This window comes from Rhineura floridana, chromosome 3 (assembly GCF_030035675.1).
Source record: "Rhineura floridana isolate rRhiFlo1 chromosome 3, rRhiFlo1.hap2, whole genome shotgun sequence".
NCBI classification, from domain to species: Eukaryota; Metazoa; Chordata; class Lepidosauria; order Squamata; family Rhineuridae; genus Rhineura; species Rhineura floridana.
This window is the reverse complement of record NC_084482.1, coordinates 164205347-164231261: the sequence shown is the minus strand read 5'-3', so window position 1 is coordinate 164231261 and position 25915 is coordinate 164205347. Positions and strand designations below refer to the sequence as shown.

At 39.1% G+C, this 25915-nt stretch overlaps 1 protein-coding gene across 1 annotated transcript in view; it reads left to right on the top strand.

Annotated features, from left to right (window-relative positions):
- Nucleotides 1-24664, top strand: part of EDEM1 (ER degradation enhancing alpha-mannosidase like protein 1) — a 30071-nt gene extending 5407 nt beyond the window's left edge. The window contains exons 2-12 of the mRNA XM_061618544.1: nucleotides 1063-1135; nucleotides 3038-3141; nucleotides 4997-5168; nucleotides 5771-5954; nucleotides 13945-14119; nucleotides 16290-16410; nucleotides 17314-17484; nucleotides 18313-18386; nucleotides 19181-19277; nucleotides 19655-19837; nucleotides 21359-24664. Coding sequence (XP_061474528.1) covers nucleotides 1063-1135; nucleotides 3038-3141; nucleotides 4997-5168; nucleotides 5771-5954; nucleotides 13945-14119; nucleotides 16290-16410; nucleotides 17314-17484; nucleotides 18313-18386; nucleotides 19181-19277; nucleotides 19655-19837; nucleotides 21359-21448 — 1444 coding nt within the window. The 3' untranslated portion in view covers nucleotides 21449-24664. The remainder of the gene's footprint in view (nucleotides 1-1062; nucleotides 1136-3037; nucleotides 3142-4996; nucleotides 5169-5770; nucleotides 5955-13944; nucleotides 14120-16289; nucleotides 16411-17313; nucleotides 17485-18312; nucleotides 18387-19180; nucleotides 19278-19654; nucleotides 19838-21358) is intronic.
- Nucleotides 24665-25915: the final 1251 nt, after the last annotated feature.

Genomic DNA, 25915 nt, shown 5'->3' with positions numbered 1-25915 from the left:
TCCTTTACAATCTTATGTTTGTAGTGTATCAGGAGAGATAAGCAACTGTGTCAATTGATCCTGAATATATGCTTTAATCCAGCTTTTTACAACCTGGTGCCCTCCAGATGTTTTAGATTACAAAGCTTCAGCCAGCATGGCCAAGGGTTATGGGACTTGTAGTCAGCAACATCTGGGGAGCACCAATGATTGTTTTTAAATCGAATGGTCAATAAGAAAATGTGGCACAATCATCTTGGCCCACTTTTTGCATTCTTGAAAGAAGAAAGATTTTTACTTTAGTTTAGTGTAGGAAACAAAAGATGAACAATTTTCTGAAGATATCCTAAATTGCCCATAGCTCAAAAAGTTTTTGAAGTTGCATCTCTCAGTTTAGGATCCTATACTTTTGTTCTCCAGGCCATACTGACAACAGTACAGTAGGGCCCCACTCATACGGCGGGTTACGTTCCGGACTCCCGCCGAAAAGCAAAAACCGCTGAAAAGCGGAACTCATTGAATAGAATGGCGTGCGATGCCCGAAAACTTCTGTAAAAGCGGAACAAGCACCGTATGAGTGGGCTTTAGTCTAATTGCGTCTAATTGAGACCGCCGCATTAGCGAAGCGACCTAAAGCGAAGTGCTGTAAAGCAGGGCCCTACTGTATAGCTTCTAGATAGTTGTGTTACTTTAATTTTAGATGTACCCAATCTGTCAAGTCAAAACCTCTAGGCCTACCATATTTCACTTATGTCCTGTTTCTAAACATATGACTTTCTTGGATCGTGTGTCCAGTAGGTAGATGTTGGATCTTTGCCTTAATATGAAAGAAATCACATATGGCTGAATTAAAAGTGTTAACTCGATAGTAGACTGCTTTACTATAAGAATGTGCTGTCTTTAAAGTTATGTGGCCATGGCTGCCATCCTCTGTGTACTTAGCTGGGAACACTCCATTAAATTATTTGAGATACACTTCTAAATAAAAAAGCATAGGATCAGGCTACATAATGTATAGACTACATGCTTCAGCTAACTTTTAGAAAACCTGATAGAACTAACTTCTGATTGACTTTATTTCAGTTCAAATCTGAATATCAATGATGTCCTGGGAAACTACTCGCTTACTCTGATTGATGCATTGGATACCCTAGCAGTGAGTTTAAAATATCTTTTTAATTACTGAGAGAAAAAAATCAGAAGTAGTTAATTAAATGGAGGACAAATTGTGATGCAAACATCTTCATTAATACAAGTACAATCCCAAACATGGAAATCTTGGGGAAAGTGAGAAGTAATATAGGGAATTGTACATTCTGATTTTGCCACCTTGCCTTAGTTAACACATACATCTTCTGGGCAAAGAGCCATATTATTCTGTTGTGTGCCTCCCCATTAGACACCTAGAACAAAACAAGAGACCACTCCTCTTCCCTGAGTTCTCCATATGCTGTTGAGCATTAGGAGGGATGCCTTGCTTCATGCCTGCTATGGGACACAGAACTCCCCTATTAAGGGGAAAGGGATCAAGTGGGCTTCAGTTCATGCCTGGCTTTTGTGATAATCTCAAGCAGTGAGAGATTTGATTATCTGTGCTAGTGGACTCTATGGAGCAGGGTGGAGTCAGTGGCAGTTGTCAACAGTTGCAGTTGAAAGACTTGCTGCCAGGGTAGTTTTCTTAATTGAGGAATGATTTTCTAAAAGTAAAATTATTCTCTGAAGGAAACTTGATTCTACATTTCTAATATTTGTATTCCATCTTTATCCTTGAATGTGATTAAGACCCATGCTACAGTAGATTTCTGTATCATTTTCTTCCTGGTGAAATGCCCCTGATGGCATTGCCTCCTGATTATTTTAAAGTTTGCCCATTTGTATCATATTAGTAGCAATCAGTCTGTTTCTAGCTGAGACAAATTGCTACAACTTCTCTAAATGGTGTTTTTAGTCAGTTATACATTTAATCCTGCAAGTTGTTTTACTGATACCTTGAAAATTTGTATAGTACATAATTTTGCTGTAGTTGCTAATTACTATCCATAAATTGAACATTTTACTAATCTGTCACACTTAAATTTTGGTGCTTTTGTTTCCAATAGTTCATTTTTTAAGGTCTTGACATATAACTGAGCTTTTAGGAAGTGTGACAATAGAAATTTCTAAGACTTTTAGTAATGGCTGATATTTATGTATAGTTAAAACATTTACCGTAGTTATTTCGCAAGGGTGGGCATTGCTGGACTACAAATTTAAACGGAGCCACAGCCGCAGGCTTCAATGGTCGTCGCGGCGTAATTAACTGCTGCGGAAAAAGCCGGAGGGAGGGGGAGGCAGAGCAAGGGAAAGAGCCGCAGCCGCAGGCTCTGGGGCCGCCGAAATAGGCGGCGATAAAAGGGAGAGAGCGAGGCGGCGCAAGGCAGAGAGCCGCGATCGGAAGCTCTCGATTAGACTTGCGGCCGCCTGCTGAGCGAGGGAGAGTCGCAGCCGCGGTCTCCCGGAATCGCCGTTAGGATCGGCAGAGAGCAGCGGCTCCTGCGAGGCTAAACGAGGGCAGAGGAGTGCCGCTGGGCGAGAAGGAAAGCCGTAAGCTCCCTTAACAAAAGGAGACTAAGGCAGCCGCCTTAGAGAGATAGAACCGCAGCCGCGGTATCTCTGGGAGCCGTAGGCTAAAGTTCTGGGGGAAAGGATCAGGGAAGGGAGGGCCCTCCCAAGGAATTCCCCAGGAACAACGAGACAAACGATGTCAAACACAAGACAGAGGGAAGGAAGAAACGTAGGATAGACAGATAACAAAACCTTCACACTCTGGGAAACGAATACACAAACAAAACACAAGAAACTTAGCTACGCTATCTGGAATAACAAACTTGTTCGATACGAAGGCAAGAATGGCATGTCATAAGCAGGGGTAGTCTTATACGGCGAGTATATCCCAAACTCTATATTTTAACTGGAAAAGTTGGGGGTCGTCTTATACGCCCAGTCGTCTTATACGCCGGAATATACGGTAGTACAAAAGCTTGTAATTATTTAATCTGATACTCATTTTTTGCCTTAGGTAATGGGAAATTCTTCAGAGTTTCAGAAAGCAGTGAAACTAGTTATAGACACGGTGTCGTTTGACACAGATTCAACTGTCCAAGTCTTTGAAGCAACAATTAGGTAAGTTGCCACTTAAAATTTAAGAGCAAGGTATATGAGTACTAACTAAATTTAACAAATTTAAGGAACAAGATGCACAACATGGTGTAATAACATGGTACTTTGGAATAATAAGTAATAATTTCACTAAAGCAAAGTAGAGGGTTAAAGAGGTAAATTACAGTGAAGAAGGCATGCATTTCATTGTAAATAAACGCCAGCAGGGAATAGGACAATAATTTTAGCCCTCTGATGCTAAATGCCTGGCAACTTTTTTTTTTGTCTTCCCCTTAAAGTCAAAGCAGAGATGGACACACATGGAGTTCTTTAGGGGGAAATGCCAGATGCTCATTACAACTGTAACAAGCCCTACTAGAGGCAGTTACAAAAAAAGTTCCTGTATGAGTGGAGCATCCAACAGTACAAGTGGAACATGCAACAGTAACTACCTCCCCACATCTGCATTGCACTCCCATCCCTAAAAAGCACTACAAGTTTGGGTAACCTTCAATGCAGCTGGAGGGGCTGCTGTTGAAAGTAGATATGAGCATTATCCTTTGTAATCCTGGTGACTTAGTTTTTTTTACTGCATACTATGCACAGATGTACAGAAGCATGTACTGTTTGAGTGTGTCACTTAAATTTGTTATAATACTGAAAATCATTGATGTCTTTGATGGCCTAGGCTTCTTCAGGACAAAGGGCAGGATATAAATTGAATAAACAATAAAATATTTAAAGAATGTGCTTAAAGAACAGCTCTGTTTCCAACACCTGCAATTTTAACCACATTCAGATATTTAAAAGCAAGAAAAATGCTTTACCTGACTTCTGGTTGAGGATTTTACCATTGAAATTAATATACCCTTTTTGTTCTTTACACATAAGTTGTGAATACTTCATAGCTTAAAAGCAGTTAAGTCACAGTCTTGCCTTGTTTTGCTTTACATTGTGTTTTCATATCTTTAGTTAAATCTAAATAAAGTATAAATGGATTCGTGTATCTATTTTGCCTCTTCTGTCTAAGCAAATTGCTAACTAGACACTCTTAACCTCATTATAGGCTTTGGAGTTACTCCAGTTCAATGCAGTACTGTACTTGAATTCATTCAACTTTACCATACTTGGTATTTTCTTATTAGATAAGACCACCGACGTGTCCTTGCTCAAGATACACAAGCTCAGCATGTAACTGAGTATGGTACATGCATGGAATAAACCAAAAACATGCTGTATGTTGTGTTTGGACACAATGCAGTTGGTATGAAGATCCTGTGATTATAAGAAATTTGGCAAGTGAAGGTCACTACAAATTTTTTGAATTCTGTGCTGGCAGACAAATCTGTGATGAGAACTAGCTCACGAAGAAAATTTAAGATGCTCTTCTTACATCATGATCTTTCCACTGAATGGAATAAACTAGGGATGGGGAACATCACGCCCAGGGGCCAAATGCAGCCCTCCAAGTCTCTCTCCAGGCCACATACTTCACAGGCCCTGCTTCACACCCCGAATGTTTTTACTAGGATGGAATGTGTCCTTGATGTCTGATGATGTGTCTTCGTTCTCTGAATGGAGGGATAGAAAGGGGTGTGTGAATGTGTATGTAGAAACAGGCCTAAAGTACAAAGGTAAAACATACATTTGCTCTTCCATCCACTTTTGCCTCTGGCCCCACCCATTGCTGATACGTGGCCTCAGAAGGTTGCCCAGAAGGGAATGCAGCTGAAAAAAGTTCCTGATGCTTGATCTAAATTAATGTTCAGCTTACTGTTCAACTTGACCATAACTTCGAGTGGTGTGATACTATAAATTACACATAATGTCACAAGTTCTATATTTTTAAAAAACCCTTTCTGATCTTCCTTTTTTACAGGGTTTTGGGAAGCTTGCTTTCAGCCCATATAATCATAACAGATGCCAGGCAGCCTTTTGGTGACATGACTATTAAGGGCTATGATAACGAACTCTTACATATGGCTCATGACCTGGCAGTAAGACTGTTACCTGCTTTTGAGAACACCAAAACAGGAATTCCTTATCCTCGGGTAAGTATACCACAAAGAACAACTTTAATGTAAGCTGCTTTTCATGTTTCTGTGGCATCACAGCTTTCATTTAGTGCTAAATGGGTTTTAAATATTAAGAATCACTTTTTAAAAAACTAGGTGGAAAAATCCTCCATGTATTGCAGCGGAGAAAGTAATGTGTTGTGTAGCACGTCCATGTTTACAGACTTTGCTTTCCCATGATAATACATACAGCCTGACAGCTGAAAATGTACTATTGAACTCACTTAAATCTGCTCTCAAAAGCAGTTACTTTGATAGCTGCACTAGGTCAACTGTTAGTTCCTCAATATAGCTATGTTCATGGTACTGTTCCGTGATGAGGATTTTCCAGTGTCTGACCTGGTCTTCTGATGGTTGGGTATTGACATGCTTAATGTTAATCTAGATATTCCTTTAAGACAATTTCCCTGTGGAATATGATGCAATCTCATGACAGAGCACTGATGAAATACACAAGTCACGTTATATTTGCACTTCATTATTGAGAGGGTAGAAAACCATATTAAGAATGCAAAAGACAAATGCAACTGCTTATTTTTCAAGAAATCTGCATGTATATCTTATCTGATATTTTGTAGGTAAACTTAAGAACAGGAGTACCTTCTGGCAGCAACAATGAGACTTGCACTGCAGGAGCTGGATCCTTACTGGTGGAATTTGGAATTCTTAGCCGGCTTCTTGGGGATTCCACTTTTGAATGGGTTGCCCGCCGAGCTGTGAAAGCACTCTGGAGTCTAAGAAGCAATGACACTGGGTTGTTAGGTGCTTAATTTGGTTTTGTATAATTAACAAAAGAATGTGTTAACAATTTTCTTATAGTGTGATCCAGGACATTTAGTTATTTAAGATACTTATATACTGCTTTTCAGGTGAGACTTGCAAAGTGGTTTACATAGAAATATTATAGTTGTTTGTAAAAAAGCAAGACACACTACAAAGGGGGGAAAACCTGTTTTGAAAAAAAATCTCTCCTCCCCTCAGAGCAAGATTGTTCCTTAGCCCTAGAGTGGCAGTTGCGGGAGGCAAAATAGCACTATAGTATATAGCTTTACAGCTATGATGGTGGGAAGAGGGGCTTGTCCCACCAATCATAGCACCATTTTTGATGTTGGAACTGGGACCTTTTTACCCAAATGCCTAGGAATCCTCATTGTATTGATTATTACACCAGGTACCTTTTCTGAAGACATTTCCATAGTAGAGGACGCCATCTTATCCTTTTGATGATTTCACATACCTGCTATCTTAACGTATAGCAGAAGGACATTCCCTTTGTATTTTTAAATGAGACATCCTACTAGAATTAAATGTAGAACTAAACAAATTTTCTTAATGCTGTATGATTAACGTTGGGTTAGGATACATGTGCTATGTTCACATTTTGATGTGTGCATTTTGTATGCATATCTGCAATTTTTTTTTTTGCAGTGTCTTTTTAGAAACTGCTCCCCCAGAACTCCCAAATAGTTCTTTAAACTCTTTTGAGTTCAAAAAGCAATTTTGGTATTGGGCTTGAGAGCAGTTTAGAGACACCTACAAATACTAGATTAGATCAAGACTTGTGCTTAGCATATTTCCAAATGTGATGAAAGAAACGTGAGGGTGTGATTTTTCTTAAACTCCTACTCCCTCCTGAAAATTTGTTCTGAAGCAATAGAGATCCTCCAGAGCAGCGTGGGAGGGAAGGGGAAATAGGAGAGACAATCACTTCCTTGCTACCTTCCTCTATGGGAGTCTATTCTTTGCTGGTCAGGCTACAGCTGGAGTTCTGTGTCTAGTTTCGGGTGTCACATTTTAAGAAGGGTATTGACAAATTGGTGCGTATCCAGAGAAGGGTGACTAGGATGGTGAAGAGTCTGGAAACAAAAAGAATGCTTGAAAAAGCTGGATATGTTTAGCTTGAAGAAAAGTTTAAAGGGGGACATTTATTTATTTATTGCATTTGTATACCGCCCCATAGCCGAAGCTCTCTGGGCGGTTTACAACAATTAAAAACATTAAAAACAAATATACAAATTTAAAAACACATTTTTAAAAAGCAATTTAAAAACACATGCTAAAATGCCTGGGAGAAGAGGAAAGTCTTGACCTGGCGCCAAAAAGATAACAGTGTTGGCGCCAAGTGCACCTCATTGAGGAAATATTCCATAATTTGGGGACATGAAGAAGTGTCATGCAGAAGATTGTAGAATCATTGAATAGAGTTGGAAGGGGCCTATAAGGCCACTGAGTCCAACCCCCTGCTCAATGCAGGGGTCCAAGTTAAAGCATACCTGACAGTGGCTGTCCAGCTGCCACTTAAATGCCTCAAGTGTTGGGAGAGCCCCTTACCTCCTTAGGTAATTGGTTCCACTGTTGTACTGCTCTAACAATTACACCTTTTTCCCTGATGTTCAGTTGAAATCTGGGTTGCTGTAACTTGAGTCCATTATATCATGTCTTGCACACTGGGATGATCAAGAAGAGATCTTGGTCCTCCTCTGTGTGACAACCTTTCAAATACTTGGAGAGTACTGTCGCACCCGCCCTCAGTCTTCTCATCTCAAGGTTAAACATGCCCAGTTCTTTCAGTCTCTCTTGATAGGGCTTTGTTTTCATTCCCCTGATTATCCTTATTGCCCTCCTCTGAACCTGTTACAGTTTGTCTGCATCTTTCTTAAAGTGTGATGTCCAGAATTGGACACAATACTCAAGATGAGGCTTAACAAGTGCCAAATACAGGAGAACTAATAGTTCAACCTATACTCTGGACAAGAGGCTATTATAAGGACAGAATATGGAGAAACCATTTGGTTCCCAATCTGAAAAGGTGTGAGATAGGGGTGTATTTTATCACCCTATTTGTTTAATCTATATGCAGAACATATTGTATTGGACCAAGATGAAGGAGGTGTGAAAATTGGAGGGAGAAATATCAATAATTTAAGATATGCAGACAATACCATACTACTAGCTGAAACCAGTAATGATTTGAAACAAATGCTGAGAAAAGTTAGAGGAAAGCACAAAAGCAGGACTACAGCTGAACGTCAAGAAGACTAAAGTAATGACAACAGAAGATTTATAACTTTAAAGTTGACAATGAGGACATTGAACTTGGCAAGGATTATCAGTACCTTGGCACAGTCATTAACCAAACTGGAGACAATAGTCAAGAAATCAGAAGAAGGCTAGGACTGGCAAGGGCAGCTATGAGAAAACTAGAAAAGGTCCTCAAATGCAAAGACGTATCACTGAACACTAAAGTCAGGATCATTCAGACCATGGTATTCCCGATCTCTATGTATGGATGTGAAAGTTGGACAGTGAAAAAAGGGGATAAGAGAAAAATCAACTCATTTGAAATGTGGTGTTGGAGGAGAGTTTTGTAGATATCATGGACTGCAAAAAAGACAAATAATTAGGTGTTAGAACAGATTAAACCATTACTATCACTAGAAGCTAAAATGATGAAACTGAGGTTATCATACTTCAGACACATCATGAGAAGGCATGATTCACTAGAAAATACAATAATACTAGGAAAAACAAAAGGAAGTGGAAAAAGAGGAAGGCCAAACGAGATGGATTGATTCTATAAAGGAAGCTACAGCCCTGAACTTACAAGATCTGAACCGGGTGGTTTATAACAGATGCTATTGGAAGTAGCTGATTCATAGGGTTGCCATAAGTCATAATCGAGTTGAATGCACATAACAAATCCATGTTGGCTTCTAGTTATTACTGCATTGTTTTCAAGATGCTTACAGACTGACCACTTTATCATCTGCTCCAGAATTTTCCCAGGGATTGATGTTACACTGATCTATAGTTCCCAGGTTCCTTCTTTTTGCCCTTTTTGAAGACAGGGACAACATTAGCTTTCCTGCAGTCATCCTACACTTCACCCATCCTCTACAATTTCACAAAGATAATAGACAGTGGTTCTGAGAGTTCTTCAGCCTGTTTCTTCAATACTCTAGGATGCAGTTCATGGGACCCTACAGATTTGAACTCTTTCAAAGTGATTAAGTATTCCTTGACAGTTTGTATATCAGTCTCTTCAACTTCACGCTTGCCAGGAGGGTCACAGACCCTCTTTTGGGAGAAGACTGAGGCAAAGTAAAAATTGAGCACTTCTGCCTTTTCTTTGTCATCTCTTATCATTTTGCCATCTTCATCAAGCAGGTGTACCAGCATTTCTTTTCCCTGTCTTTTACTATGGATGTACCTGAAGAAAACTTTTTTGTTTTTACCATCTCTTGCTAACCTCAGCTCATTCTTAGCTTTAGCCTTCCTGACTCCATCCTTGCAATTATGTAATACTTGTCTGTCCTCTTCCTTTGTGGCCTGGCCGTCCACTTCCTGTATGTGACCTTTTTGGTTTCCAGGTCATAGCTAAGCTTTTTGTGAAGCCACATTGGCTTCTTCTGCTGTCTTCCACCTTTTTTCCTTGATGGAATTGTTGGCCATTGTGCCTTTAGAATTTCCTTTTTTAGAAATTCCCACCCATCTTGGACTCCTCTCATAAGGGTCATTTGCCATGGAACCATACTTATCATTGTTCTGAGTTTATTAAAATCAGCTTTCCTGAAGTCCAGGATATGCATTTGGCTACTCTCAGCTTTTGCTTCCTTTAAAATCAAGAACTCAAGTATAGTGTGGTCACTTTCCAGCAGAGTTCCCATAATTGCCACTTCATCCACTAAGTCAGGAATTTCTTAGAGGGACCGTGCTTGGCAGAACTTGTCTCCCAACAGATATCAGGGTAATTGAAGTCCCCCATCATGCCTCCTCGAAACATTGGCAGTTTGCTTTTCAAAATTTCATCCTTGTCTTCTCCGTGATTGGGTGGTTGGTAGTAGACTCGAACCACCATGTTCCTTTTATTCCTTGCCTCATTTATTTTAATACAGATACTCTCAGTGGAGCTACTAAGCTCATCCTTCTGTATTTCTGAACAGTGACTCTGCCTTTCCTTTCTGTTCCTTCTGTTCTTATTGAACAAGTTATATCCTTCAGTTGCTGTAGTTCTGTCATGGGAGTCATCCCACCAGGTTTCATTTTACCTATCAAGTCCTATTTACCCTCCTGTATTAAGAGTTCATGTTCGTCCTGTTTGTTTCCCATACTCTGGGGATTAGTATACAGACATCAAAGACCATGTGATTTATGGCCTGGCTTCCTTCCTACATTTTTATGAAGACTATTACTGGGCCTCTTTAGAGCCTTTCTCTGTTCCTGTTACCATACCTGTTGAGCCTCAGCTCTCTCAAGGGGGCCAGGGAGGGGGAAGACATGAGTTTCAGGTTTCTCAGCTGTCAGAAGACGCGGAGGATCCAGGAGTTGTTGAGTCTCCGCAAGACCTTGGGAGGGGGAGCGAGGTTGAGCTCGGGCCAATTCCCACAGACGGTGCTGTCTCTGCAGGGGAGAGCGCGCCGCCCCCAGACATGCCAGAAGGGTAGTCGGACGATGTGTCGGAGCGCTCTTTGACTCCCCCTCTACCAAGCAGCTCTTGGGATACTTCAAACGCTTCTCTGCCCCCTGATCTCAAGCCTGTTGCTATGGAGCCGGTTCTCTGTGATGAGGCGGGGGAAGCACGCCCCTTTCTCCTCGCTCTCGACACCATGAGAAACGGACAGGACAGAGGCCGGACTTACGAAGGAGTCAGAGATTACGATCCAAAACGTTCCCTACTTAAGACTGCAGCCCTCAGGTTCGAGCTGCTGAGTCAACCTTCTTCATATGTTGCAGAGCATGTCTAGAGTGCAGTTAGGGAATTCTTGTGAGATAGCTTAGGGGTTTCTATGAAGCGCACTGCTTTTGATGTATCCATTACTTTAATAAAACAAGATTTAATTGCACCAGTGTCTCAGTCTCGTGGGACCCACTCTGAACAGGACAATACCCAAGCCTTTGTCAGTCATTACCACCAAGTTTAGGTCTCCCTTTCCCTTAGGATTCACTTTAAAGCTCTCCTGATAAAGTTCTCCATGCTGTGGCCAAACATTTTCTTCTCTGGCCTTGTGAGGTGCAACCCATTGGTTACCAGCAGTCCATCTTCCAGGAGGTGTAAGCCCCAGGATCCAAATCTCTCTTGTCAGCACCACTTTCATATCCAGTCATTCACCCGTAGTATTTTTCTTGCCCTTTCTACTCCTTTTCTAAGTACTGGAAGAATGGATAACTATCTGGGCCCCCATGGTCCTTGAGTTTCCTTCCCAGAGCTTCAGTTTGATGTGATTTCTTCGTATCTCGTCTTGGCAGTACCATTTGTTCCCACATGGATGAGAAGAAAGAGATACCTGTCAGTGGGCTTTATGAGTGATGGCAACCTTTCCATCACATCTTTAATCCGTCCTCAAGAGAGACAGAATACCTGGTGAGTCCATGGGACTTCTCAGCATGCTTGGGTTTCAATCCCACGCAGTAGGAAGTCTCCCACTACTACTACTCTTCTTGTGGGGCATGGTTTCATTGCCTCTGCTTGATGGAGCTTTAGCCTTTCACTTGCTGTCACATGAGGTCTCCTGTAATTCTTCCCCTGCAGGCAGTCCTCCAGTCTCATCCTCAAGTGCCTGAAAGAGGTCCCATAGTTTCACCAGTGAAGGGTGTCTTCTAGCTCTTCTGCTTCTGTCACCCTTTTCCACGGAGTTTCCTCCACTTTGTGGTTGCTCTCCACAACAGTCTCCTCTTCTGCTACAACATGCTGCTGTTCTTCCACCTCCTGTACTTTTCATTGCTGTTGTTGTTCCAGCGTTCTGTCTTTTTTTTCTTTCTTTCTACTTGTATTAATGTGCTTTGTCCTGTGGTTCTTCAGGTTAAACAGGAGAGTCCTACTGGCATGTGCACCATACAAGAAAAAAAAAATGTTGGCGACCTCCCCCGCGGAACTCATCTGCCAAACTCCTGTTAGCTCTCTCTGCTTGATAGAGAAGACTTGTTTACTGTTCCAGAGGGCAGGACTAGAACAAGTGGAAATGGTAGGGAATCAGATTTGCTCTAAACATTAAGAGAAACCTTCTGACAGTACAAACTGTTCAACAGTAAAACAGACTGCTTTTGGAGGTGCTGAGCTCTCTGCTAGAGGTATTTAAAGAGAGGCTAGAGGGCCATATGTTAGGCATGTTGTAGTTGCATGCCACATTGCAGATTCTGCATTGAGTAGGGGGTTGGACAGTATCGCTTCCCAAGATACCTGCTAACTCTGTTATGCAGTGATTTTATTACATGCTTAGGGAACATGCATAAATGGCTCTCTATATTGTGGTCTAAGATGATAGTCTAAGGGTATATTAAATCTTTCTAAACAAATCTCATTAAAATTCACTCTTACACTAACATTTATTCAGTGTTTCTCTCTTTTGAAAAGAAATGCTACTGTGAGAAAGGCTATGTCCTAGTTTTCTGATTATACTGTTAACGGTATAGGCCACCCAAAAGAGAGATCTGTTGAAGTAAGTTATTTATGAATGTTCACCCTGCTACAAGCTGGTTAGTGCTATGGCTCTTTCAAGACCACATAGTAACATTGTGTGTGCATAGAAAGTGGGTGGAAATGTTCCTGTGATCATAACTAAAAACTGCAGGGGGGAAGAGGTGTACTGTATATCCACTACTGAGACTGCTTTTGCATATGTATTTTATTGTTTAGCTTTCTATTAAAAATATATTTGTGTAACACCATTCTCCCTCTTCTAGCCCTATCTAACCCTGTTGTGACCTCATTTTAAATAAATGTTGTTCTTGGAGTAAATTTTGTTCTTAATTCTCATATCAAATCAATATGCACTTCTAGCTTGGGTATATTCCTTAAAACATAACATGTGAAACAGCTCAAAATTAACAGCTGCTTTTACACATTTTTTAAAAAAATATGTGCACCCATTGTTTCTCCTACAAGTATGTGTGTGTGCTACATCATAGATAGACATGTTAGGGAGCTGTGATCCTTGCTGCAGGTGCACATGATAAGAAATACGCTGCAAAACACATGAAGAAACCCTAATTTAGTGAATGGTCATGTACACAATAATGCACGATAGCAGTGTTATAGAGATTCTCAAATATGGGTATATTACTGCAATATATTTCAGAAGAGCCTGCCCTTTTTCTAGTGCAGAATGCAGCTATGTGCATACATGATGCTGCCTTGGACTCCTACTGGGAGGAAGGGCGGGATATAAATCAAATAATAAATAAATAAAATGATGAGAAAGTTACATGATGACATTGAGATGGGATCCTATACATCTAATTCTCTTTGAATTGTACCATTGGTTTTCTAAGCCTAATTCTCAAAGTTTTAGATTTTTTTAATAAAATCCTATACCGTCTTTGTGTCACATACTTTAATGAACCCTATGCCTGTAGATGCCCTAAAATCCTTTTGAAATAGTATAGGGAGTCCATGCTCAAAATCTCCTTAAATAGCTCTTATATTAAGAGGTTGCACTGGGGAATATTCCATCACCCAAGTCACCTTTTTCTTTTTAGAAGACAGTGCAAAGGGATCTAGTGCAGTCCTTCGGAAGCTTTCATTATATTGAATGCTTTGCATACATGTTTTTGAATTGGGTGTAATGCCTGACTTTTATATCAGTATCCTCTGACTTTCAATATATTGGAAAATAAATGGATTAATTGGTTTTATTGTAACTTATTTTGTGTTATACAGGAATTTTAAACTGTCTTGAGCATTGTCAGCCAAGGAATCTATAAATGAAATAATATATGCAGCTACCCTTGGATCATTTTTGTGTTTACTTCATAGGCAATGTTGTGAATATTCAAACTGGCCACTGGGTTGGAAAGCAGAGTGGCTTGGGAGCAGGATTAGACTCCTTCTATGAATATCTTTTGAAGTCATACATCCTCTTTGGAGAAAAAGAAGATCTAGAGATGTTCAGTGATGCTTATCAGAGTATTCAGAACTACTTAAGGCGAGGGTATGATGCTTATGGTACTAGTTTCCTCTTTCAACAAGCCTTTTAAGTTGAGACCTTATCCCAGTCTGTGTCTGTGTCGGAATTGCTTTTTAATATGTTTTTAAACTTTTTTTAAAAAAACGTTTTAAACCTCTTTTAAAGATGTCTTCAAAGCTTTTTTTGAAAAATGTTTTTAAAGATATTTTGTTTTAATGTATTTTAAAGTCTGTTTTTATGATGTTGTAAAGTGTTTTTAGTGCTTTTGTTTGCCGCCCTGGGCTCTTGCTGGGAGGAAGGGCGGGATATAAATAAAAAAATTAAAAAAGTTTCAAGAGGATGTAAAACTTGCCTGGGGTGGTTAGAACATGGAATATCAGTTCCCTTAAGAATTGTAGGTTCCTCTGATGTAAAGTTCTTTTAGAAGTTGTGATTGTTACCACAGACCAAATTGACCCTTAATGCCTTATTTCAAATCCCTCAAGCCCATGTTTTTTTGTTAAGTCCCCATGCCCACTTGTAATTGTAATTAAATCTAAGAGTGGAATCCAGCATTGTACAAGTGGACTTATTCTTGTGCACTGGGACTTCACCTTCCTATTGTCTCCCTTTATGCCCCGAAAATCTACTCCAGGAGTCCCCCTTCCTGCAGAGGAAAGGAGAGGAAAGTGAAGTCCTGTTTGTAAGTGGACGTCTGATCCACTCATGCACAGACAGCTTTTGCTACATTTTTAAGTATATAAAACTGAAATTGTTTACCCCTGTCTCCTCTTAGCTTCATTTTCTTAGTTGCCCTATGTAAAATCATTGTTTATATGCTCTTTGGGCAGGCCCTGTCCTCTTGTACTCCATACAGTCCTGTACATACTGACATTATGTAAAAACACTGTTGTAGGGTGGAAAATTTCCCAGTGCTTTATTTTTCTGTTGTGCAATGAAATCAATGCTAATTACAAATAGAGTAGGCAGCATTTAACTAAATTCTTGAACTAGCGCAGTGGAATTTCCACACCCCCCCCGTGCATTCCCTGTACCATCTCTGCTCTGGAGGGTTGGGGGAACCCCAGAACAGATTTAGGGGGCATATGGTGGGAGGAGAGGGGAAGAATGTCGTTCTTGTTTATTCAATATATTAAGTCACCTGTTACCCAAAGGTCTCCAACTTGCAGCATTGTTAAAAATAAATATACCACACCATAAATACAAGATAATAAAACAACCACCGCCCTCATATGGCCACAGAGAGCTTTGGCAGCACACTACTACAAACATCAACTTAGTCTATCAAATGCCAGGGAAGTGTTCTGCTCAAGGAGAAATCCTTGCGCTGATGGATCGTTTGCCTTAGACCTACATTGAATACAACCCAGTATTAGGCTAGGTTGGCAGTTTCAAATGTATTTTGCTTTGTTTTCTCAATATAAGTAAAACATGCTCAATTAGATCACTCTAGGGCATTGGAAATGTTTCTGATGCAAACGGAAAAATTTCCAAAGCAAATTGCCAGGAGCAAATACGTCCAATTTGTATAGGAAAAAAATCCAGAAAGTGTTCCAATTCAAAATTGTCTTGAATCTACATCACATTAATTATAATTATTATGCTATTGTTAAACAATATAACTTCATACTAAATTACCATCTACTTAGTTTTTTGTTATGTTCTCCTGTATTGGCTGATGTCAGAGGAGTTAACCCTGTAGCATATTCAGAAAGCTTTCACAAGCCTTTAAATTATTCCTCCAAACTAAAGACTCCCTGTCCCCTTGCACAAAAAGTCCTGCACTTATATGTCTGAAATTGGGCAGGTTTCATCCACCTAGAAGAAGCAACTATGCCTGCAAATATTACCTAGTTTTGTCAACAAGTTAAAAAAAAAAGGTTATAGTGGGGCCAAGCGAAGCCCCAGTTTTCCAAGATGAGGCTTCAGATCCAGGCCAAAGTGGGTTGTACCCAAGGGGCTCCAGGCTGAAACAGGATCCAAACTGAACTTTGTTTTCAGTATGCACAACTAGCATATATGTAGTATTTTGGATGTTTGCCATCCTGGACTTCTTTGAGAGGAAGGGCAGGATAGAATGTTTTGTAAACCACTTAGTGGTTTTCCACACTCAAGCAGTATATACTTTTTGATAAATAAATAATAGCCTGATATAGCATATTTTGAAGCCAACTTTGTTTTTTATTCATCTTAGGAGAGAAGTCTGTAATGAAGGTGAAGGGGACCCACCACTCTATGTTAATGTAAATATGTTTAGTGGGCAGTTGATGAACACATGGATTGATTCTCTTCAAGCTTTTTTTCCTGGACTTCAGGTATTTGCACTTTGGTGGAGAAAGCTTAGAAAACCTTGAAATATGTGTTCCATTAGAAGCTCAACATCCCAATTTAAAATAGGTTTTGCTGGTTCTTGCTGGAAAATTAGCATGTTTGTAAAGACTCCATTTATCCACTTCTGAATTCTGTCTTGCACCTGCACAGTTGACTTGCAAGTCTGGGTATTAGTCTAACTATTGGACTTAAATTGCATGTACATAGCCATAGAGATTCTATAGATACAAGTTGTATCCACTGTTGGTATCATCTTGGGGGATGGGCCGTAAGAAAGTCAATGCCTATTTCCAGAGGATTAAATTGTCAGGCAGCTGTTTAGCACTTTTGAAAAAATGCATATTGGGTTGTAATTGTAGAGAGAAGATAATAACAAAAAAGGGGGGGGGGTTGAGGCAGATATCAAGGTTCCTTGACCATTAACAGCTGCATTAATATCCTACATGTTTCTTTTCTATCCCCATGAAAGGTATGTACTAATTCAGCTGCTAATTGAATGTTAAACTGAGTTGCATCAGCTGTATTAAACAGTGCAATTAAAAGTTGGGCTGTTGTACAATGTGCCTGGTAGATTTTTCCAGTCTGCTTTTATAATCATTTGCAATTCAGAAGGTAGCCACAGTAGTTTTATATGTTGCAAGTTAACTCGGAGTTCTTTTGCTGAGTTAACGTTTGCTACATCGCTTTTAGAGTGGGGTTTCTGAGAACTAATTTATTGTACGGTACTTTTCTGGCCTGGGAAACTGGCTGTGACTTGTAATAAATGAATAATGTAGTCTATGCTGCAATCTGATAGTCATATATGAACGAAATCGGTAATATTACTGTTTTGTTATCGATGAGCTATCTTCCTGGTATGTGGTTTTTCAATTGTTGCTGTTTTTCAGGTTTTAATAGGTGATGTAGAAGATGCCATTTGCCTTCATGCATTTTATTATGCCATTTGGAAACGATATGGAGCTCTTCCAGAGAGGTACAACTGGCAGTTACAGGCACCTGATGTCCTCTTTTATCCCCTAAGGCCAGAGTTAGTAGAATCTACATATCTTCTTTATCAGGTATTACAGTTAAATAAAAAAAGCATTATAATAAGGAATGTATCCTATTGCTTCAGTAAGACACTTTTCAACCATTGCTGTCGCTTTAGAGATGTTGTCCAATATGTAATTGCATAATTTAGGACTGGCCTCTTGTTTTTTTGTTTTCTGTACCTTTGGTAAGTGTTCAAATTCATGATAAACCAGACCGTAGATACCACTTCCTGAAATGTTTGATTGAATGAAGGTGTGGTGAATCAGACAAGAGTTTTTTCAAAGATTTCAGTACCATGAAAACCCTATTCATAAGGTCTCCATAAGTCGGGATCGACTTGAAGGCAGTCCGTTTCCATTTTCAGACTATTTAAGGCAGGAGAGAGTAGCCTGTGGCCTCCCGATATTATTGGATTAAACTCCTATCATCACTGACCCGTGGCCATGTTGGCTGGGTCTGATGGGAGTTGTAGTCCAACAGCATCTGTTTCTGTCCTTGATTTAAGCGGGAATTGATTTAAGCAGGAGTCAATTTTAATTACATTTTGGATTCTGCCTTTTGCATATGACAACCAGGAGCCCAAGAATTTGGTCCAATAGTTTTCTTTTGTGCACCAAAGAGGGTCTAGGGCTTCTTCCCCCCTCCTCAAATACTAACATTTGATATGCCAGAGTGGTTTACTATCCAAATTTGGGGAACTTGTTTAAATTCTTGTTGATGAGAGCAAACTAGGATAAAATTGGCTTCATATTTGATTTCATCACTAACTTAGAGGCTTAATTATTTAGTTTTATAAATGTTTTAGCTGTTATTTGCATGGTGTTCAATTTCTTCACATTTATTTCTTTATCTAGGCAACAAAGAATCCTTTTTATCTTCATGTAGGCATGGATATTCTTCAGAGTCTGGAGAAATACACAAAAGCAAAGTTAGTTTCAAACTCATTTTTAGATTATCGTTGTGCTTAGCTGCTTGAAAATACGGAGACTAGTTACTAGTGAATTACTGTTCAACAGTAGCCCCCAAGTTGAATCTGTGAATCTCACTTTATTTGTAGTATTTATATTTTGTCTTCTAACAAAATTGCTTGAGATAGCAGCTTACAATGCATTCAAAATGCATGAGTTGTAGAGAGGACAACTGTTTGTAGTCCTCAGGTGTTCAGTTGCCACACTGCTGCCGATTCCCTGGGACACTGTAGATCGTGGTGGGGAAAAAAACAGCCTGGAAATGAGTACTAGAGGAGCTTGGTATTAGCCCTTATGGGGTGAGGCTTACTCAGTGGGCTTCTCCTGCCTCTTATAGCTGAGGAAAGTTTCAGAGGAGTCATATGTCATGGATGAGGTGAAGAGAGTTCAAATTTCTGGGCGTGTCCATGGCTTTAGGCGTCTGTGCATGTGATATATATATATAAATCTACACACACGCACACACACACTTTGCTTGAATTCCAAAGAGAAACAAAGTGATTGTTGTGGCATCTTTGTTCTAACAACTCTTAGAGGCACTGCGTTTCTGTGAGGTAGTAGAACAAGTTTATTGCTCTTGAGTCTCCTATCTGACAGTGCAGAATTGCACCTTCAAAGGTAACTAGAGAAAAGCTAAGAATTGCAGTAGGTTTTGCAAGATCTCTGCAAAATGATTAGCTTAGGCATTTGTGGCATCTCTAGAGATGGTTGAGGCTAGAAAAGGGATAAAAAATGAATCAAATTTGCCTTTCAGATGTGGTTATGCTACTCTGCACCATGTAATAGAGAAGTCCAAAGAAGATCGGATGGAAAGCTTTTTTCTCAGTGAAACATGTAAATACTTGTATTTGGTATGTATCTTCAGTGGTCAGCCTTGGCGTTTTCTTTTAAAACATGCTGTTCACTAGAACTGTAACTAGCAACAAGTGGTAGGCCTGTTTGTGATTATTCATAGGTATAGTTTTGTGATTATTCATAGGTATAGTTTTTTGATGCTTTATAATTATCTGTGGATATATATTGCATTGGCAGGCAAAGTCTGTAATACATATGATGTACTGGCAAGTCTGTAAGGCAATGCACTCTTGTATTTTCAAAATATTTTTATGGCATTTTGCTGCAGAGTATTCTGCCATCTGATCTGTATTAATTGGGCATATGTGGTGGTACAGTGTTGCTGTTATGCTATGCCAAACTTGAAACATTAATGATACATTTCCTATTTCAGCTATTTGATGAAGAAAACCCAGTCCACAAATCAGGCAATAGATATATGTTTACTACAGAGGGGCATATAGTATCACTAGATAAGCGACTTCGTGTTTCACTATGGCAAGATACTTTTCCTGACGAACAGAAGACTGAAAAGCTAAAGCCAAATGAACTTAGAGCAATCAATTCTACTTCTAATGTAAGTTGAAACCAGTTCCACTTTACCTACAGAAATAAGGGATGGAAACAGGTTGCAGAGTAATCCCAAGTATTTTTAACTTATTAATATGATGTGTGCTGACTTGAACAGAAGAGAACATGTTTTTCAGCAAATGGATCCTCTTCAGATGTAGTATGTTGGCAATTGCAATAGTTTTTTTTTACTGGCCCTGTCTGTTTTGCTGAATAGGAAATAACATTTTATAATTAACTATTTTGAAGTGGTGGAGAAGATCAGAAAGCCGTTTCACAGTCAGCTTCCAGCCTACAGGGTCCTGAAGATATATTTAATGTATGAAAATGTTGGGAGCAAATTTGAGTACTCGGACAACCTGTTTTCAGCTATTCCAAGACGTAGTTTCACATACATAAAATTTGAAAACCTTGCTGTTCACCTAGGCATTTGATGGCTGAAAGAGACTGTTCCTGGCAACCTGCAAATCATTAGATAGAAGAATGTTTCTCTCTGCAACTGTTTTTAGAATGTTTTTAACCCTAACTATTTTAGAATGGTTTTAAGTGTTTTTAGTATGCTTTTTGTTTTGTTAATGTGTTTGCTGCCCTGGGCTCCTTTGGGAGGAAGGGCGTGGTGGTGGTGGTGGTGGTGGTGGTGGTGGTGGTGGTGGTGGTGGTGGTGGTGGTAGTAGTAGTATGTGTTGCTCATCTTTCTACTTGAGGGTCAATATGCATAAGCAGATGAAAAAAGCAAAATTCTCAGGAAAAACTGAGATTTCAACATAAAATTTTCTACACACTATATCTTAGTCCTTGCCTGAACTTGTTTTATCTACAATTCTGCATCCTTGAATTTTTGTGACTAGCACCACGAGGCCTAACTCCCAGTCTCTCTGCACCTGTGTGGATACAAGAGCCTGTTCAGTCATTGCCTTCTAGAGTGACTCTCAACCTATTATTCTCTGATGTGTGCATGCTCCTTCCCCTCCCCCCCCCAAAAAAAGTAACATCCATTTGGCTGAACTATGATCAAATACATGTAGAAATCTCCTGGCTATCCATGTAAGCGTCAGGAAAAAAATTCAGTTTTGGCTCACGTAGCCAGGATGAACACTGTATTTGATGCATTACAGCCAAGTTCACTCATTATTTCCTTCTAGTGGTGAAAGGATGAGGTATGTGCAAAACCAAGATCATTCTGGGTTGATTGATGTCCCTGGAATGCAGTAATTTATAGAGATATGGTACTTATCCTGTGGAAGTTGCCGGAAGTATGGGTAGCTTCAAAGGCAAACTTTTCAGTACTGAGTGTTTCTCAGTCTTTTAAGGATGCAGATGTTCTTAACACTCAGAGGTGTGCACATTCAATTTCTGCTATTGGAATCAGTATTTGAGCATGTCATTTCTAATTCTAAGACTGGGCCTCTTTTTGGCTGGTTCTGCATGTCATCATGAATCATGCCCTTAAAAACAATATAAGTTTCAACCCTAAGAATCTAGCTATTCAGGCCTTCAACTATTAAAACAGTTTCCTTCTCTTTTACAGTGCAACAGAGTACCAGATGAGAGGAGATACTTGCTGCCTTTGAAGAGCGTTTATATGAGACAGATTGATCAGATGGTGGGGTTAATCTGAAGAAATTTTCATATGGATTAATCCTTAAAGAGCAAGGCTACATCTTGTTCTGAAGATGTTTCTCTTGAGCTACATAGCTTATAGCAGGTGCAAGAATTTAAATAGCCACTCATTGTAATGAAGGATTTAGTTTCAGGTTGGAAAGAGGACCCCATGCTAGACTGCAGTTGTTATAACTGAAATAGTCAGAAGTGGCATATTCAGTATAATATAAGCTGAGTCCTCAAGTGTAAAATTTTGAAGTTAATATTTCTGATAAAGGCTTGATAGACTAAGATTGATTTTTTTAAAAAGAGGTGCAAGTGTCTTGCGCTAGATACACTGTTCTGCCCCATCTCTTAGTTATTTTCTGAATAAGAATGTTGGAGAGAACCTACAATATAACATATATTTCTTTTAAAAAGTGGGGTGGGGAAAAAGAAAAGGGAATGTGCAATTTCTCTCACTTAAATATTTATTTTACTAGCAATAAATAATAATTATTGCTCAGGTTGGAAAACATCCATGGGTTCTGGTTTACTCAAAATGTCTTGCTGAAAACGTCATAATCGAAATGCATTTGGTTGTAATACCATCCAAGGTATTCACTATGTTCAAGACTAACATCTAGGCTGATGTTGAAAACAGTGTTCTTCATTTGAATTGCACATTCTATGGCGTAAGGAGTTTACTAGTTTCTGAAATGATTTATTTTAAAAAGGTGCCTTCTAGTAGGTGTAAATGCACAGAGCCACTAATCTGATTCCTTGCATTGCTGATTTAAAAACATTTTCAACATTCTTCACTTTATATTCTGCTTTGTGCCTCTCTGAGTGATCTACCTGAATTAATACATCTAAGTATTTACATTTCTTGTAGTTCTAATATGCAAACTTTTGGAGCTTGTGCCTTCTTAGTTTATCATTCAGAACAGAACCAAGGGCTGTAGCTCTTTCTTTTCCAAAATAAATAACCTTTTTTAATCATTTAGAATTATTGTACTGAAACAATGTAAATGATTAATATCCCAAGTAGTATTTGAGGGTTGCACACTCTCCCTTTCACACTAGCTGTGAATTGAGTATTTACAGGTGATTATTGCCCCTTCTCTGGGCAGGTATTTTTTTATATATATAGCAGAGGAAGTGGAGAGAAGCTGATCCTCAAAGATGTTCTGGCCTTTGATTTCCATTTTAATTGTGACGAGAATATTCATAATGTTGAAGCACCTTTGGGCAACCAAAATGGCTGTAAGCTGAGGCCTTTCTCATTTCCAATAAATAAAGCCTCTCTTCTCCTGTCCCCCAAATGGTGGGGAGGGTAGAAATAATATCTGCCTGCCTGCCTTCAAGAATATAATTTAAACATGCTTGAGAATTGTTAGTAGATGGACATACGATTATTGCTATTTAGAATCAGAGAAACCCCCCCCAACTTAAATGTATAAGCATTGTCCTCTTTGAGAAGCATAAGACACAACTTAGATCAAATCTTAAACTGTAATGTGTACATACCAGTTTTACAACCAAATTCAATCCAGTTCATCATATGTTTGCTTTCATAAAATGAATTTCAAATTAACACAATCTTTATCAAATAATTAGGGCTTGCTTAATTTCTTTGGCAAACAAATGAATCTCAGGGATCTCAAAGTAGGCTTCTATTTGCCTAGAAAATTTTCTGTTTTATTATACAGCCTTCCTTCCTATTTTCTCAGTGTTGCCGTTTCTGAGAGAGAGCTAACAGATCAGAATCCTCTGGAATATAAAATCTATAAAAACCATGATACCTCTGTAGGTGAGGCTAGATCTTAATTGCCTTGCTTTTTCTTCCAAAATTACACCTAGAATGTTTGACCTAATATATGGCTTGGAGGTCAAGCAACATTTCCAGAGTGAGATGTGAGGGGATCACAGGTGATAAAAATGAATGGGCTAATGACTAGCAGTTTAGGACATGCATAATCTGCTAATCTTAGAATAGTAAACATGTTAATAGTTCATAGTTCAGATGAGTACATTACCTTTAGGAGGGGAGATGTGAAGCAAAAGAGCTGAAAGCTTCAAAATGACCTGAAGGTTGTTTTCAACTTAAGAGGAAAAACATAGCCTGGGATCCATAGATCCACTGTTTATGCAATGTGCTTTACTAGCCCAATGAATTTCTCGACTCTGACCAGCTGTTCTCCACCCTAGTCACTGTTTTTGAAATGGAATATTTCAAAAGCATTTTTTTATATGGAAAAAATGGTCTAACATCTCTTCGAGTTTGCAGAACTCATTTCATAGTTCTTTGGATCCTGGCCATAATAAGCTCTTAATGTGACAAGAAATTCAAACCAAAACAGTTCAGTTTACCACTTTTATAATCATGTTGTCAACAAAGCATGCTATCACAAAGTGTGTGCATGCGCATTATAGGATCTGCTGGGTGCTTCCCCAGCATGTCCACGTTAATGGTTATGACTATGTAGCCTTTTCCATGGAAATTGCATGTTTTGCTACTCAACTTGGGAAAGTCTGTGCCTACTAAAATGTTAAGTGTCCAATTGATGACTTACAGTTTGGCTTTTTCCCCCAAGTAATGCATTTTAGATGTTTCTTTAAAAAGAGCAAAGTAGCTTTTTTAAATAATAAAAAAAATCAGGCTACTAGAGTCCTTCTAGTACGCTTGTACTTCCAGTAAAAGTAGTACAGTTTCTCCATGTGATCCAGCCAGAATTTTGATTGTTTCAGTACTGATAAAAACTCATATTGAGGAGGTTGTAATTGTCCTTAGTGGCTGGTGTCTGAGGCCACTCGTGGGTGCTAATATGTGCTGTGATCACTCAGACATTTGACATTGACATAGAGATTGCACTAAAGTTGTCTATGGAGTAATGAAGGGACTAGATCAAATTTTCAAGTAAAAGATTTGAAATTTCCAATTTTTCTTAAACTACATTTGAAGTTTACCATTACTGTTGTGTAAAATATCTTTAGACACAAAAAGTGACCAGTTTGTCCTGCTGCAAAATTAGTGTTAAGACCAAGTCTAAAGCATTGCTTGCATAACTTGCCAATTCTTATAACCAGACTGAATTTCTCACCTTAATGTGCAATATGTGTTTTTTTCTAGCCTAATGTGGCATTGTTACAAAATGTATTTAATAGGGCAATGGAGTTAATGTTTATAAAGGATCAGATGTTCTGAGAAATGTAAAGATTTAAAAATGAGTAGATTTTACATATAATTTGTATTAAAAGACTATTTCTTAACTCTTTGGTGTCTGTCTTCTCTGAAGTCTTAGAGAAAATAATAAGCAATTAGAAGACTTTGTGGGAGAAGAGATTTTGTTTTCCAGATGGGGTTTTTGTACTGGGCACCTCTAAAATCTGATTTACTCCTTCCCCCCCAAAAAAGGAGCAATCTAGACTTTTTTTTTACAGAACTGGATGAAATTGCCAGACATGGTAGCCCCCTTCTGAGGGAGAGGTTCTTGTTTTAGGATTCATATGAATCTTTTGCACACCCCTATTGATATTAAACCCTTTGCATATGTAGTCTAGCCCAGGCTTTTCCAAACTTTGGGTCCCCAGATATTGCTGTACTAGACTTCTCATAATTCCTGACCATTGGCTATGGTGGCTGGGACTGATGGGAGTTGGTCCAGCAACATATGGGGACCCAAAGGTTGGGAAGGGCTGGTCTAGTCTATTTGGATACAGACCTCACATCAAGAATTATCATTAAGGAGTTTGCAAAACACATGCACAGTGGCAATATATGTAAAGGTAGAGATGCCTGCTATCTTCTAATTTCTTCATATGCAATGTCAAACTCTCCAGTACTAGATTTTCTATAAGGTTGGTGGGGGAAGGGGGGAGCAAAACTGACCTGAAATCAACCCCAAGAGTTGCATATAAAGGAGCAGCTTTGTACTTTCCCTGTATTTTAAATAAACGAGATGGCATCTTTTAAAGACTCGAAACTTGAGCCACCATGTTTTAGAAATGTGAAACATTTTATCTGTAAGAATGTTTACATATACAAGTGTGAGACTTTGATCAAATATAGACTAAGCTCAAACACAGTGAGGTAGTTCACGCTCAGCTGCAAGACACTGACTTGTGCAAAGTTTGTGTCCATGTAACATCCAAAAGACAAACCTCGGCTTCTGGTTTGTGTTTTACAGACATGATTTATATCCACAAGAGGGCACTGTGGCCTCATTGAAATCTTTCTTGAATGGTGCAGCAAAATATAATTGTGTTCTTCAACACTTGTTTGTGAAAAACATTGTCACAGGCTTTGCTTTTCATCAGTTCAGTTTTGTCAGGGAGATGTGAAGTAGATGAAGTAGTAAATTCAAAGTGCATATACTAGAACACTATACACCTACGGGAACATAGCATAAAGCAGTTTATTTCCCTAAGTCAGACTATGGTCCATCTAGCTCAGAGTTATGTGCACTGACTGAAAGTATCTTTCCAGGATTTTGGGCAGGAG